The sequence below is a fragment of the Oncorhynchus mykiss genome, chromosome 10 (genome assembly GCF_057628025.1).
Source record: "Oncorhynchus mykiss isolate SJ-2025 chromosome 10, ASM5762802v1, whole genome shotgun sequence".
Classification (NCBI taxonomy): Eukaryota; Metazoa; Chordata; class Actinopteri; order Salmoniformes; family Salmonidae; genus Oncorhynchus; species Oncorhynchus mykiss.
The window spans coordinates 9964599-9978712 of NC_143031.1; the positions used below are offsets into that span (position 1 = coordinate 9964599).

A 14114-nucleotide genomic window follows, 5' to 3' on the forward strand; every position below is an offset into this window, starting at 1 on the left:
CCACAATACAAAATAAAATTGCACTATCATTCCCATAGCATTATTGGCTACATAGCTTATTCAAGACAGTCTCAAAAATACAACACTGCCTGCCCCCTTACGACATAATAAAAGCTCTTCACCGGACTTCAAAGATGGCTAGAAATGCACAGGCTCTTGTGCTCTTGTAGGAAGCAACCACTCCCCCATTGTTAACTAGACATTAGCTATAACTAGGTTAATAACTCACTAACTAGCAAAGAATATGAACAAAAGTGCACACTTGGGAACATGAAGCTCCTGCTTCGATATAGAATTTAAAATAAATAAATGCACATCTACTTGTGACCGCTCGTGCTATAAACACAGCAGTTCAACGTGAATGGCTATTTGCATATAGGCCTACTGCAGCTCTGATTGGTTATGGCTCGCTGGTCCGTGTAGAGCAGGTGGATGAGTCATGTCTGTCAATGCAATAGAATCCTACTCCAATGCTGCTCTGCCTACAAGTAAAATCTTTCGCAGTTAGTTTTGCATACTAAGTCTTGCATAGTTCATTTTCTTTCAGTATGTTACATTGAAAGTGGCTAATATTGCGTTGACTCGAACACAATTCCAACAAGTCGAGGGAAATGTTGACAGTGTTAAGTAAAGAAGTGAAAAACTCTAGAAAGTTAAGTGGAGTTCAATCTTGTGCGTCTCTGCTCGGGCTGATATTTCCTCTCCATTAGAGAGAGTTGCTCCATTGCTCAGCGGCTTGAATACTTTTCTGAATCAAGATAAAGTAAAAAAAAATATTAAAAAAATACAAATAAAAAATCTCACTTTTACTTTAAATTAAATCCATTTTAATCCTAAATTTGTAACAAAATGTTGAAAAAGTCAAGGGGTGTGTCAACATCCGGGTAGGCACTGTACATCAAATCAAGTGTAGTACATAAGATCATGAGATCATGCACATCAATCCAAGTACAATATAAATTAAAAGGACAGATAAACATTTTTAAAAAGTGGAGAGAGGGGTTGGGTAGACGATATGAACCCGCCTAACTGAAACCATTTCATTGTTGCATCATAAAAATATACACCGTGCTCTTTGGGTAATGCTAAACAAAACACAATGTCCAAATAAATACATAAAAAAGTAAAAGTTGCGACCTTCATATAAAAGATACAGATAAACGACACATTCTACGCAACCATCCCAACCTGTAAGATCACAGATTCTCTCGAACATCAAGATCTTCATTCTTACTTGCTCACGTACCCGAAACAAGCACACTTGTGGAGGGCAGGACGAACAATGCAACTTCTCCAAATGTACACAACTTCCACATGACGAAGTAAACTAAAAGGTTTTCATCAACCAGGTCTTATGAGGTATAACAATATCCTTGAGTATCTACACATATATGTGAATGTCAGTAAATAGCTAAACACATTCATATAACTAATAATAACAATAATAGATATGCTTTATATAGCTAGTGTTTCTAATACAGAATCTCCAAGTCTCTTGACATTTTTGTAATGTTTAAATCAGGCAGCTGGCAGTTCATTGGAGATGGTCTTCTTCCACAGATAACTATGCCGTTCAATAAAGGAGTAGCTTGAGCGGAGGTGGCGTCAATGGTACAGCCAGGGAGGGACAGGAGCTTTTCATCAGGCACTTCTGTCTTTGAAGTTCACAGCTATGGCTCTGTATAGGCTGGGACATCCACCACGAAAGTGTAACCCCCACCTGGGTCATCCTTCGGCAGCGATAAGAGCCTGAGAGACCACCACACCTCGGCAGTTATCCTATAAGGCGAGCCTCTGTCATCCCCTAAACAGCATAGTCCCCGTCCTTCCAGAAACAGGGGATCAAACATCCGGTACATCATTCAAATTTAGAATTACCAGCTAGCTAGCCAAGCTAAGTAAAGACTCGCCATCGTCAGTCCTACGAAAAAAATATTGTAGCTCAACAGGTTATCAAATGCCCGAAAAATAAACATGTAATTAAACACAAGAAAATCTCATAAAAATAACAAAGATAGGCACAGTCTCAAAGTTAAAGTACTTCTAGAACAACGTGACAGTGACCCTATTTCCAGATCAAGTCAAAATTAAAGAAAATACAGGAAAAATTATAATACACAAATTATTACAAATACAGTACCAGTCAAAAGTTTGGACACACCTACTCATTCAAGGGTTTTTCTTAATTTTTTTACTATTTTCTACATTGTAGAATAATAGTGAAGACATCAAAAATATGAAATAACACATATGGAAACATGTAGTAACCAAAAAAAAGTGTTAAACAAATCAAAATATATTTTATATTTGAGATACTTAAAAGCAGCCACCCTTTGCCTTGATGACAGCTTTGCACACTCTTGGCATTCCCTCAACCAGCTTCATAAGGTAGTCACCTGGAATTCATTTCAAATAACAGGTGTGCCTTGTTGAAAGTTATTTTGTGGAATTTCTTGCCTTCTTAATGCGTTTGAGCCAATCAGCTGTGTTGTGACAAAAGATAGCCCTATTTGGTAAAATAAGTCAATATTACTGCAAGAACAGCTCAAATAAGCAAAGAGAAATGATAGGCCACCATTACTTTAAGACATGAAGGTCAGTTAATCCGGAACATTTCACAAACGTTGAAAGTTTCTTCAAGTGCAGTCACAAAAACCATCAAGCGCTATGATGAAACTGGCTCTCATGAGGACCGCCACAGGAAAGGATGACCTAGAGTTACCTCTGCTGCAGAGGATATGTTTCTTAGAGTTACCAGCCTCAGAAATAGCTTCACAGAGTTCAAGTAATAGTCACATCTAAACAACAACTGTTCAGAGAAGACTGAGTGAATTAGGCCTTCACGGTTGAATTGCTGCAAAGAAAGCACCACTAAAAGGACACCAATAAGAAGAGACTTGCATGGGCCAAGAAACACAAGCAATTAGACCGGTGGAAATCTGTCCTTTGGTCTGATGAGTCCAAATTTGAGATTTTTGGTTCCAACCACCGTGTCTTTGTGAGACGCAGAGTAGGTCTCTGCATGCATGGTTCCCACCATGAAGCATGGAGGAGGAGGTGTGATGTGTGGGGGTGCTTTGCTGGTGACACCATCTGATTTATTTAGAATTCAAGGCACACTTAACCAGCATGGCTACCACAGCATTCTGCAGCACCCCATCTGGTTTGCGCATAGAGGGACCATCATTTGTTTTTCAACAGGACAATGACCCAATACACCTTCAGGCTGTATAAGGGCTATTTGACTAAGGAGAGTGATGGAGTGCTGCATCAGATGACCTGGCCTCCACAATCACCCAATCTCAACCCAATTGAGATGGTTTTGGATGTGTTGGACCACAGAGTGAAGGAAAAGCAGCCAACAAGTGCTCAGCATATGTGGGAACTCCTTCAAGCATGTTGGGAAAGCATTCTAGAGCTCTTTGAGAGAATGCCAAGAGTGTGAAAAGCTGTCAAAAAAAAGGGTGTCTACTTTGAAGAATCTCAAATATAAAATATATTTTGATTTGTTTAACACTTTTTTTGGTTACTACATGATTCCATATGTGTTATTTCATAGTTTTGATGTCTTCACTATTATTCTACAATTTTGAAAATAGTACAAATAAAAACAGTGGAATGAGTAGGTGTGTCCAAACTTGTTACAGGTACTGTGTGTACACAATTAATCTAGACAAAGTGACAACATTGAAACAACCCACATGAAAAACATTTACGTAACTGAAAGGATTGACGCACATCTGGATCTGTCAGGTGCAGACGACCGTGAAGTGCTACAGAGAGGTCAGAGACTAGCACAAGCCTTAGTCCTGCTCCTGTGTCATCACAGCTATGCCCACCTGGGCATGTCGGATGGTGCGTCCATGGAGTTTGTACCCATCATGCTTCACCACAGCAACAGTGCCAGGCTCCCATCCCTCAGCAGGAGTGTGGCACACTATCTCGTGCTGGTAAGGGTCGTATTTAGCCCCAACAGGGCTCATCTTCATAAGGCCGTGCTTTGTAAAGACCCCCTGCAGTCTGTCTTTGATCTGAGCAAGTCTCTGGCCCTCCTCCGCCTGCAGGTTTCCTGTCGTCTGCTTCAACAGGTCAGCTACCTCCACCAGGTCACGGCAGAAACTCTGGATCCCTGTAGGAGTGGAGCGGTAGGGAAGAGGGATTACAACAGGACAAAGTAGAAGGACCATACTCGGTACGGGTCTGAGATGTCAGGGTAGGAGAAAAAACAACAACATCTCACCAAACAGCTTGGCGTCTTGAACAAACTTCTGAGTTCTTCTTCGAACGTTGTCAGAATCAGCCATGACTCTTTTGTATCTTTCCTAGAATACAATACAGCTTCCGTGAAAATATATATATATAAATATTTATATATACACACAGATTCTGATGTTGACGCACTAAACAACATCTCAAACTCATTCCACAGAGGGCTGAGTGTCTGCGAATTTTTGCTCTTCCCTTGTGCTTGATTGATGAAATAAAGTCACAAATTAATAAGGAACTCTCCTCACCTGGTTGTCTAGGTCTTCATTGAAAGGAAAACCCCAAAACCTGCAGACACTAAGCCAGGGATCTTCAACTAGATTCAGCCGAGGGACACCAGTTGGGGGAACCCTGCACTAGGCCCTCCATGGAATGAGTTAGACACCCCTGAACCATTCACACTAACTATGGTGCGTTTTCCCCTCCACTTTCCTCCTAAATTCGCATTAACGTCACCAACACTGCTGCGGTCATTCTCTGAGGCAATATGTTGTTCAAAGAGAGAGAGGACGCAGTAATGAGAGGAAAATCATACATCATTGGAAAAACAATATGATAAGGCCGACATTAAGCTTTTCATCTTCTAGGATGAATCATGAAAGGTGCTTGGCCACGTTTCAGTCAGTCCACCCCATTTATTACGCGAGAAAACGCAAAAAACCTGGCGCCTGTCGTCATTCCACGCAAAAAAATGCTGACCATCATGACGCTTGCTGCTTAAGGTTCTCTTTCCATCTGATTAAAGAGACGCAGTCCAGACAGACTCGGCCTTGTTATAGGAAACTTTCTGAAAGGACATGGAGAATTAGCAAACTCATACCCACCTAAAAGAACCTGTCAATCAAAGCCGCCTGCAGTGCATCTCACTCAGACATTAGCCAATTACATTTCTCCTTTTCCAAAAATGGATTAAAAACCTTATGCTACAGAAAGTATTTGAAGCTATCAAAAACAAGTCTACATTATAGTATAATGCTAAATAAATGTAGCCTATCATATAAACTGACAAGCAGAGTTAAGGGGGAGGTATAGAGACAGCTGTGATACAGGCTATTTGAAGATGAAATTGCCAACCATTACAAAAATAGAAAAGCATGCAACCTGTCCATAGCCCAACAATCAGCCGTTGATCCACAGCCCAACGATCAGCCGTTGATCCACAGCCCAACGATCAGCCGTTGATCCACAGCCCAACGATCAGCCGTTGATCCACAGCCCAACGATCAGCCGTTGATCCACAGCCCAACAATCAGCCGTTGATCCACAGCCCAACGATCAGCCGTTGATCCACAGCCCAACGATCAGCCGTTGATCCACAGCCCAACGATCAGCCGTTGATCCACAGCCCAACGATCAGCCGTTGATCCATGTTTGTGAAGCAATGGGTGGTTATGTTGACACTACATTTTTAATTATAGTAGAGTGCTTTATCTAAATCTGTGCAACCACTTATTGATAAGGGTCAAATCTGGCAGATATTTACTCAGCCTATAGCACAGATTCACTTTAGCAGACCATACAATATACACACACACACACACACAGTTGAAGTCGGAAGTTTACATACACCTTAGCCAAATACATTTAAACATAGTTTTTCACAATTCCTGACATTTAATTATAGTAAAAATGACATCTTAGGTCATTTAGAATCACCACTTTATTTTAAGAACGTAAAATGTCAGAATAATAGTGGAGAGAATGATTTATTTCAGCCTTTATTTCTTTCATCACATTCCCAGTGGGTCAGAAGTTTACATACACACAATTAGTATTTGGTAGCATTGCCTTTAAATTGTTTAACTTGGGTCAAACATTTCGGGTAGCCTTCCACAAGCTTCCCACAATAAGTTGGGTGAATTTTGGCCCATTCCTCCTGACAGAGCTGGTGTAACGGAGTCAGGTTGGTAGGCCTCCTTGCTCACACACGCTTTTTCAGTTCAGTCCACACATTTTCTATAGGATTGAGGTCAGGGCTTTGTGATGGCCACTCTAATACCTTGACTTTGTTGTCCTTAAGCCATTTTGCCACAACATTGAAAGTATGCTTGGGGTCATTGTCCATTTGGAAGACCTAACGAGTTTTAATGACTCCAACCTACGTGCATGTTAACTTCCGACTTCAACTGTAGTTAGAAACTTAATTCAAGCAATTTTTTAAAACTACATATAGGCTACCAGGCATAGAAGCATAGATCGATCCCCTTACTTGCTAGCATTGGCAATGAACTGGCGGGGAAGTTTGAATGGCGAGAACGCCGTGATCCCATTGGCTAAACTTGACACATTGCAAATGTAAAAAATTGGCAGAGAGAAATGTATTATTTTATTCACACAAAGAATCCACAGACCTGTCAGTGGCAGTGCGCGTTCTTTTGGTCAACAGCTTATTTTCGAATGCGAAAAGACGCAAAAATTCAACCTGTATAAATAATTGACAGATTGAGGCAGGACAATATTTTGCAATTGAACAACACCATAAACAAGACGTGCTCATATAAATATTTTTTACAGACTGAAAAAGAATGGACTTTGTGAGAAAGGGCCTCTCACCATTGAGGCTCTTACCGTGAGCTCCCTGACCTGCTCCTCCAGCTTGCTGGCTCTCATCTCCAGCAGTCTCACATTGGTCCCCGCATGGCTGGAGTCATCTGTGGTGTCATCACCATGGCAACCATCACCTGTTCCCCACTGCTTTGCTGCTGTGCTGTAGAGGCCAATCACGGCGCTGGAATGAAAAATATGGAAGAGAAGAGAAGAAATGTTCAGAATATCGGCCTCAATAGATTGTTTTACTTCGTGCCGTAATATTATTAGTAGCAATCAGGGCAAACCCGTAAAAACCCTTAATGTATGTTCCACCAAGTACATCGTGTGAAGGAATTAGCTGTTCAAACAATTTCCTGCTGAACAACATTTGACTCCTTAAAATCCTACTTAAATGTGGCTGAGCGCCAACATCCCACTTCTGTGGAATTTGTAACAGAGCTCAGGCTATAACCACTAACTAACTCAGGATCCCTTAATTCTTATTTCTTTGAGAGGAATGACAGTAAAATATTTTGACAGAGAGTGGGTGTAAACATAGACGTGTAAACTAGAGCAGTACCAATAAGTGCTTCATGCTTATCTAACACACTCTTATTCTAGTTCAAATAAACAGTTTAAAACAATAGATTCTAGATACAGGGATTGCCGTCTATGCAGTGCTATGAGAGGTGCTATGAGAGGTGCTATGAGAGGTGCTATGAGAGGTGCTATGAGAGGTGCTATGAGAGCTGCTATGAGAGGTGCTATGAGAGGTGCTATGAGAGCTGCTATGAGAGCTGCTATGAGAGCTGCTATGAGAGCTGCTATGAGAGGTGCTATGAGAGGTGCTATGAGAGGTGCTATGAGAGGTGCTATGAGAGGCATGATGCTTCAACTCCATTGACTGGGAGACTGGAATTCAATCAACCCCACCACAGCAAGGTTTACAGTCTCTAGTTTACAAAGTATTGGCCTGGGCAAGGCAAAGTAATTATCAGCTAGCTAGTTAGCGAGCTAAAATCAGTGGTAGCTAGCTAGTTAATGATAACAAGCTATCTAGTACTTAAACCAGTATCTGGGCAGAGGAGGAGACGAAGAATATGACGAGTCTCGTGTCTAGCTCAGTTAGCTACCATTAATTTTGACAGACAGCACTGCAAGCATTTTGTCATATTATGTTTTGTTACTCACCAAATATGGAGTTTCGCTGAGCAACTATAGTAATTTAGTGCAGTCACACCCAGTATGTACTAATTGGTACTATACAGACAACTGGTAACTGACAAAAAACGAGGTCGAATTATGATGTCACTGATCTTAAAATCAGAAAGTCGGTGCCTTAGAAAGATGCCCGAGTTTCTGACTTGGAATTCTGAATTGGATGGACGGTCAAAGTGATTTTCCCCCAGTCTTTTCTGAGTTGCCAGTTGTCTTGAACACACCGAAGTTGGAGATTTCCGAGCTGTTTTAAAGCAGCAATAATATCAGCGGAAAAAAATCTGACATGATTGTACCACTGTAAATTGAGAAAACCAGACAGGAATTGTAACAGTTTCTTGTTGTATTTGTCACAATTTAGTCCTAATCAACTCAAAGTTTGTTGATGTTTAAAAATAAATAGTTTAAATGTAAGCCTAAAATATTATCAGGTTATTAGCCTACAGCTTAGTGAAAATTACATTCGTTTTGGCTTACCTTTGACTGAAAGATGTCAGCCAGCTTGTTGGCCCTTTCCTCAACCCTAGCACCTGACTACGAGGGAGATTTCGGGAAGGTTGTGGTTGTTTTTACTTGATGATAACCCACTTATTGTGGTGACACAGGGAACATATCTGATTCAATATTTTTGCACTGGTTTCCTCACGTATAAAAGGGGTGTCTAATACTTTAGCAGACCATATATACAGTGCCTTGAGAAAGTATTCGGCCCCCTTGGAACTTTGCGACCTTTTGCCACATTTCAGGCTTCAAACATAAATATATAAAACTGTATTTTTTTTGTGAAGAATCAACAACAAGTGGGACACAATCATGAAGTGGAACGACATTTATTGGATATTTCAAACTTTTTTAACAAATCAAAAACTGAAAAATTGGGCGTGCAAAATTATTCAGCCCCTTTACTTTCAGTGCAGCAAACTCTCTCCAGAAGTTCAGTGAGGATCTCTGAATGATCCAATGTTGACCTAAATAACTAATGATGATAAATACAATCCACCTGTGTGTAATCAAGTCTCCGTATAAATGCACCTGCACTGTGATAGTCTCAGAGGTCCGTTAAAAGCGCAGAGAGCATCATGAAGAACAAGGAACACACCAGGCAGGTCCGAGATACTGCTGTGAAGAAGTTTAAAGCCGGATTTGGATACAAAAAGATTTCCCAAGCTTTAAACATCCCAAGGAGCACTGTGCAAGCGATAATGTTGAAACGGAAGGAGTATCAGACCACTGCAAATCTACCAAGACCTGGCCGTCCCTCTAAACTTTCAGCTCATCCAAGGAGAAGACTGATCAGAGATGCAGCCAAGAGGCCCATGATCACTCTGGGTGAACTGCAGAGATCTACAGCTGAGGTGGGAGACTCTGTCCATAGGACAACAATCAGTCGTATATTGCACAAATCTGGCCTTTATGGAAGAGTGGCAAGAAGAAAGCCATTTCTTAAAGATATCCATAAAAAGTGTAATTTAAAGTTTGCCACAAGCCACCTGGGAGACACACCAAACATGTGGAAGAAGGTGCTCTGGTCAGATGAAACCAAAATTGAACTTTTTGTTAACAATTCAAAACGTTATGTTTGGCGTAAAAGCAACACAGCTCATCACCCTGAACACACCATCCCCACTGTCAAACATGGTGGTGGCAGCATCATGGTTTGGGCCTGCTTTTCTTCAGCAGGGACAGGGAAGATGGTTAAAAATGATGGGAAGATGGATGGAGCCAAATACAGGACCATTCTGGAAGAAAACCTGATGGAGTCTGCAAAAGACCTGAGACTGGGACAGAGATTTGTCTTTCAACAAGACAATGATCCAAAACATAAAGCAAAATCTACAATGGAATGGTTCAAAAATAAACATATCCAGGTGTTAGAATGGCCAAGTCAAAGTCCAGACCTGAATCCAATCGAGAATCTGTGGAAAGAACTGAAAACTGCTGTTCACAAATGCTCTCCATCCAACCTCACTGAGCTTGAGCTGTTTTGCAAGGAGGAATGGGAAAAAATGTCAGTCTCTCGATGTGCAAAACTGATAGAGACATACCCCAAGCGACTTACAGCTGTAATCGCAGCAAAAGGTGGCGCTACAAAGTATTAACTTAAGGGGGCTGAATAATTTTGCACGCCCAATTTTTCAGTTTTTGATTTGTTAAAAAAGTTTTAAATATCCAATAAATGTCGTTCCACTTCATGATTGTGTCCCACTTGTTGTTGATTCTTCACAAAAAAATACAGTTTTATATCTTTATGTTTGAAGCCTGAAATGTGTCAAAAGGTCGCAAAGTTCTTGGGGGCCGAATACTTTCGCAAGGCACTGTACATCTGGCCCTTCCTTGGACACCAAACCTCCAAACGAGCATCAATGCCATAAAACACTCCTTCCGTGGCCTCCAACTGCTCTTAAATGCTAGTAAAACTAAATGCATGCTTTTCAACCGATCCGCCCTCCCGCCTGCCTAGCATCACTACTCTGGACGGTTCTGACTTAGAATATGTGTACAACTACAAATACCTGACCTGTAAACTCTCCTTCCAGGCTCATATTAAACATCTCCAATCCAAAATTAAATCTAGAATCGGACTCCTTCACGCTGCCAAACAAACCTTCGTAAATCTGACTATCCTACAGATCCTCGACTTTGGCGATGTCATTTACAAAATAACCTCCAACACTACTCAGCAAACTGGATGCAGTCTATCACAGTGCCATCCATTTTGTCACCAAAGCCCCATATACCACCCACCACTGCGACCTGTATGCTCTCGTCGGCTGGCCCTCACTACATATTGGTTGCCAGACCCACTGGCTCCAGGTCATCTATAAGTCTCTGCTAGGTAAAGCTCCACCTTATCTCAGCACACTGGTCATCATAACAACACCCACCCGTAGCACGTGCTCCAGCAGGTATATATCTCACTGGTCATCCCCAAAGCCAACACCTCCTTTGGCTGCCTTTCCTTCCAACTTCTCTGCTGCCAATGACTGGAACGAATTTCAAAAATCGCTGAAGTTGGAGACACATCTCCCTCACTAATTTTAAACATCAGCTATCTGAGCTGCTAACCGATCGCTGCAGCTGTACACAGCCCATCTGTAAATAGCCCATCCAATCTACCCAACTCATCCCCCTAATGTTTTAATTTACTTTTTTGCACACCAGTATTTCTACATGCACATCATCTGCACATCTATCACTCCAGTGTTAATTTGCTAAATTGTAATTACTTCGCTACTATGGCCTATTTATTGCCTTATACCTCCTCACACCATTTGCACACAATGTATATAGACTTTTTTTCTATTGTGTTATTGACTGTACGTTTGTTTATTCCATGTGTTGTTTGTGCACTGCTTTGCTTTATCTTGGCCAGTTGTAAATGAGAACTTGTTCTCAATTGGCCTAGCTGGCTAAATAAAGGTGAAATAAAATAAAAAACAAATATGTGATTTGTTAGACAACACGGGGGACTTTCTGCTATTTGAGTTCATTGGTAAATTTCAGGGTAATATTACTCAGAGAGAATATATGAAGGTTTACAAAGCAATTCCACTTCCTATACTTGGACTTATTAAGAACACTTTATTATGAGGTTGTTCCCACTTTCGAAGTTCACAAACGAATGACGAACCTTTTGGACAGAAGAAAAATTCAACAATAAATGGATGCAATTGGCAATTAATGAAGTCATTTTGGTGATAATAATTAAATATATTGCTATGGAAGTGACCAACCCATGCTATGGTCAAAAGCAACTATCTTTACCCTTAAATTGTCCAGTTATCCCAAAAGTTAAAGAAATTAATTTAAAAATAATATCTACCCTGTTTATGATTTCTTGCACAAAAAGGTTCAATTTTGACAAAATGCCTTGTGTTTTTTGTTCCTCTGCCTCAGAATCTATAGAGCTTTTTATTTTCATGCCGCCATCCTAGTAAACTATGGATTGAAATTCATGGATGGTTGTGTATAAAATCTCAAAATGTACCTATGTTTACATTTGATGATGTTGAAAGGCATTATGCTTATCCTTGTAATTCCTTGTCCTTGTAAATCATTATTATTTTCTTAAACAGTATTATTCTCTGGTGTTTATTTCATTTTTCATTGTATTTACATGAATGTCCCTGTATTGATGTGTAATAATGGTATTATTGTTGGAGAAAAAAAATATATAAATCTATCTAGTTAGCGACAGCTAGCTGGCACGCGGCGTCACCAACGACTGCTGTGTACCGGAGTCCTCCTTAGGACTAGCTGGCTAAACTAGCAAACAGTGTCCTCCGCTCCCGCCTACCGAACATCTTCCCTCAATGTCGCTAACAGAACTGCAGGAAAACATTGCCCCACAGGCGGAGGACACTACCAGTGTGTACTAGCTACTGTTGTCAACCCCCGCCTCTTCTTCTGTGGGGTTTATCGGCTGTTGGCATCCAACGTTATGGTGCATTGCCACCATCTACAGTACTGTACGGAAGCGCCCCTGCCTCCCGCCCATGTACTGGAGTCATGGCTTACAAATGTACCAAAAGAAGTATAAAGATGGGTTCCTGCAGATGTAGGCTGGACAATAGAACGAGTCAAAATTCACCCAATGGCAAAAGAACATTGGCTAAGATGGAACACTAGCGCGAGCCCATAGCAAATGAATGGAATCGAACGTTCTGTGTTGACTGGAGTGGCGCATAAAATGTAATTTAGCCTGAATGGCACCAAAGAATATATCCCTGTTCTTAGGACAAAACTGAAAAATAACAATTTGTGAATAAAGTAAACATCCGCACCTCGATGGTACCAAGTGTGCTTATGTCTGCATAACGAGGACGTAACAGGGAAAAATGGCAACCTTTGACCATTTCTGGTCTAACGATGATGACAGCAGAGTACGCTGTCCAACCTTGTGCAATTAGAAAGAGGTGGTTATCTTGATTAAAATGGTGTCCGACTTGAAAAAGAAAATCATAATATACACATTGCGAGATATTTGGCAAAATATACCAGCATGCCTCTCCATAGGAAAACAATACATATTGCGAGATATTTGGCAAAAATAGAGAGCCATACCTATATTTCCCTAAAGGAAACAACGGGACGACAGAGTTCCATGAGTCATTTTGTGTTGTTTACATTTTAACTACGTGGGCAGGTCTCATTGCCAACAATAGCAAAGCAGGCATTGTGACGTAGTACAAATAGGCTGGAATAGAACGTTCGGAAGTGTTCAATAGAACGAACAGGAGCAGGCTGAAAAATGCCCTAAAATAAGGCATGTTTTCGTGATTACTTCAAAACTACGGCAAGCAGCTGGGACATGTGATAATATTACGAAACTGGTCTAATCGGCTGATGAAATGAACTAGTTTTCATCAGGGAAAAAAAAGCATTGTTAAAAATGTCATGTGTCCAGCCTAGGATCGCCCCGAATTGCGGGCTTCAATAATCTGTAGACACAACTCCGCTACATCTCCTTTTGTCTGATCACCACACCAAACGAGTACTTTGGGAAAACGGACCCCTTCCCCCTCCTTTTGTATATTCAAGGTCAGAATACGTGCTTAACTAGGGTCTGCATTCCCCCCTAGCTAACGTTAGCAAACGCAAAGCTAACTAGCTAACGCTGGCTAGTTTGTTGAAAGTGTTGTCTTTACTTTAACGTTTACATTTTAAATGGCTAGAGGAGGTGCTATATGTTGCTAATACTCACCTGCAATCATTCGACAAGAGGAGTTGTAATCTGCCGACGCAGTTCAGATTTTTTCGAGCCGAGAAAAAACAGCGTATAGCCATATTTTTTAGATTCCGTAAAAATTTACTGCAGCGGAAGTTTAGGCCAGCCAACTGGTCACTAGTTACCACAGCCACAAAATCACAAACCCCGCCTATTTCTACAATTTATTCATTTATATGTTAAATATACATTTATAAACACTGATAACTTTAAATGGAGACCAAAACATTCGTTTTCATACATTTTTACGATATTTTGGCTGTGCAATCTTGAGGAAACCCAGCCGTTCAAGTCTTCTTCCTCTTCTGTTAGGTTTTATGGCGGAGTGCAACCCCGAGGGTGCATTACCGCCACCTGCTGGATTGGGGTATGG

The 14114-nt window shown here is 41.0% G+C and overlaps 1 protein-coding gene across 4 annotated transcripts; it reads right to left on the minus strand.

The window, feature by feature from the left end:
• Positions 1-804: 804 nt before the first annotated feature.
• Positions 805-14051, minus strand: grpel2 (GrpE-like 2, mitochondrial). Of its 4 annotated transcripts, XM_090188925.1 has the most exons (6): positions 13718-13860; positions 6835-6994; positions 5368-6688; positions 4966-5053; positions 4241-4322; positions 805-4129 (listed from the first exon to the last, which is right to left on the minus strand). In XM_090188925.1, the coding sequence occupies exons 4-6, from the start codon at positions 4969-4971 to the stop codon at positions 3804-3806; spliced, it is 414 nt and encodes a 137-aa protein (XP_090045051.1). In that variant the 5' UTR covers positions 4972-5053; positions 5368-6688; positions 6835-6994; positions 13718-13860; the 3' UTR covers positions 805-3803. The 4 variants fall into 4 exon arrangements, with proteins under 4 accessions (XP_090045051.1, XP_090045049.1, XP_090045052.1 ...); XM_090188923.1 differs by lacking the exon at positions 4966-5053 and having other exon boundaries at positions 13718-13881; XM_090188926.1 differs by lacking the exon at positions 4966-5053 and having other exon boundaries at positions 6618-6688.
• Between the last annotated feature and the right edge of the window lie 63 nt (positions 14052-14114).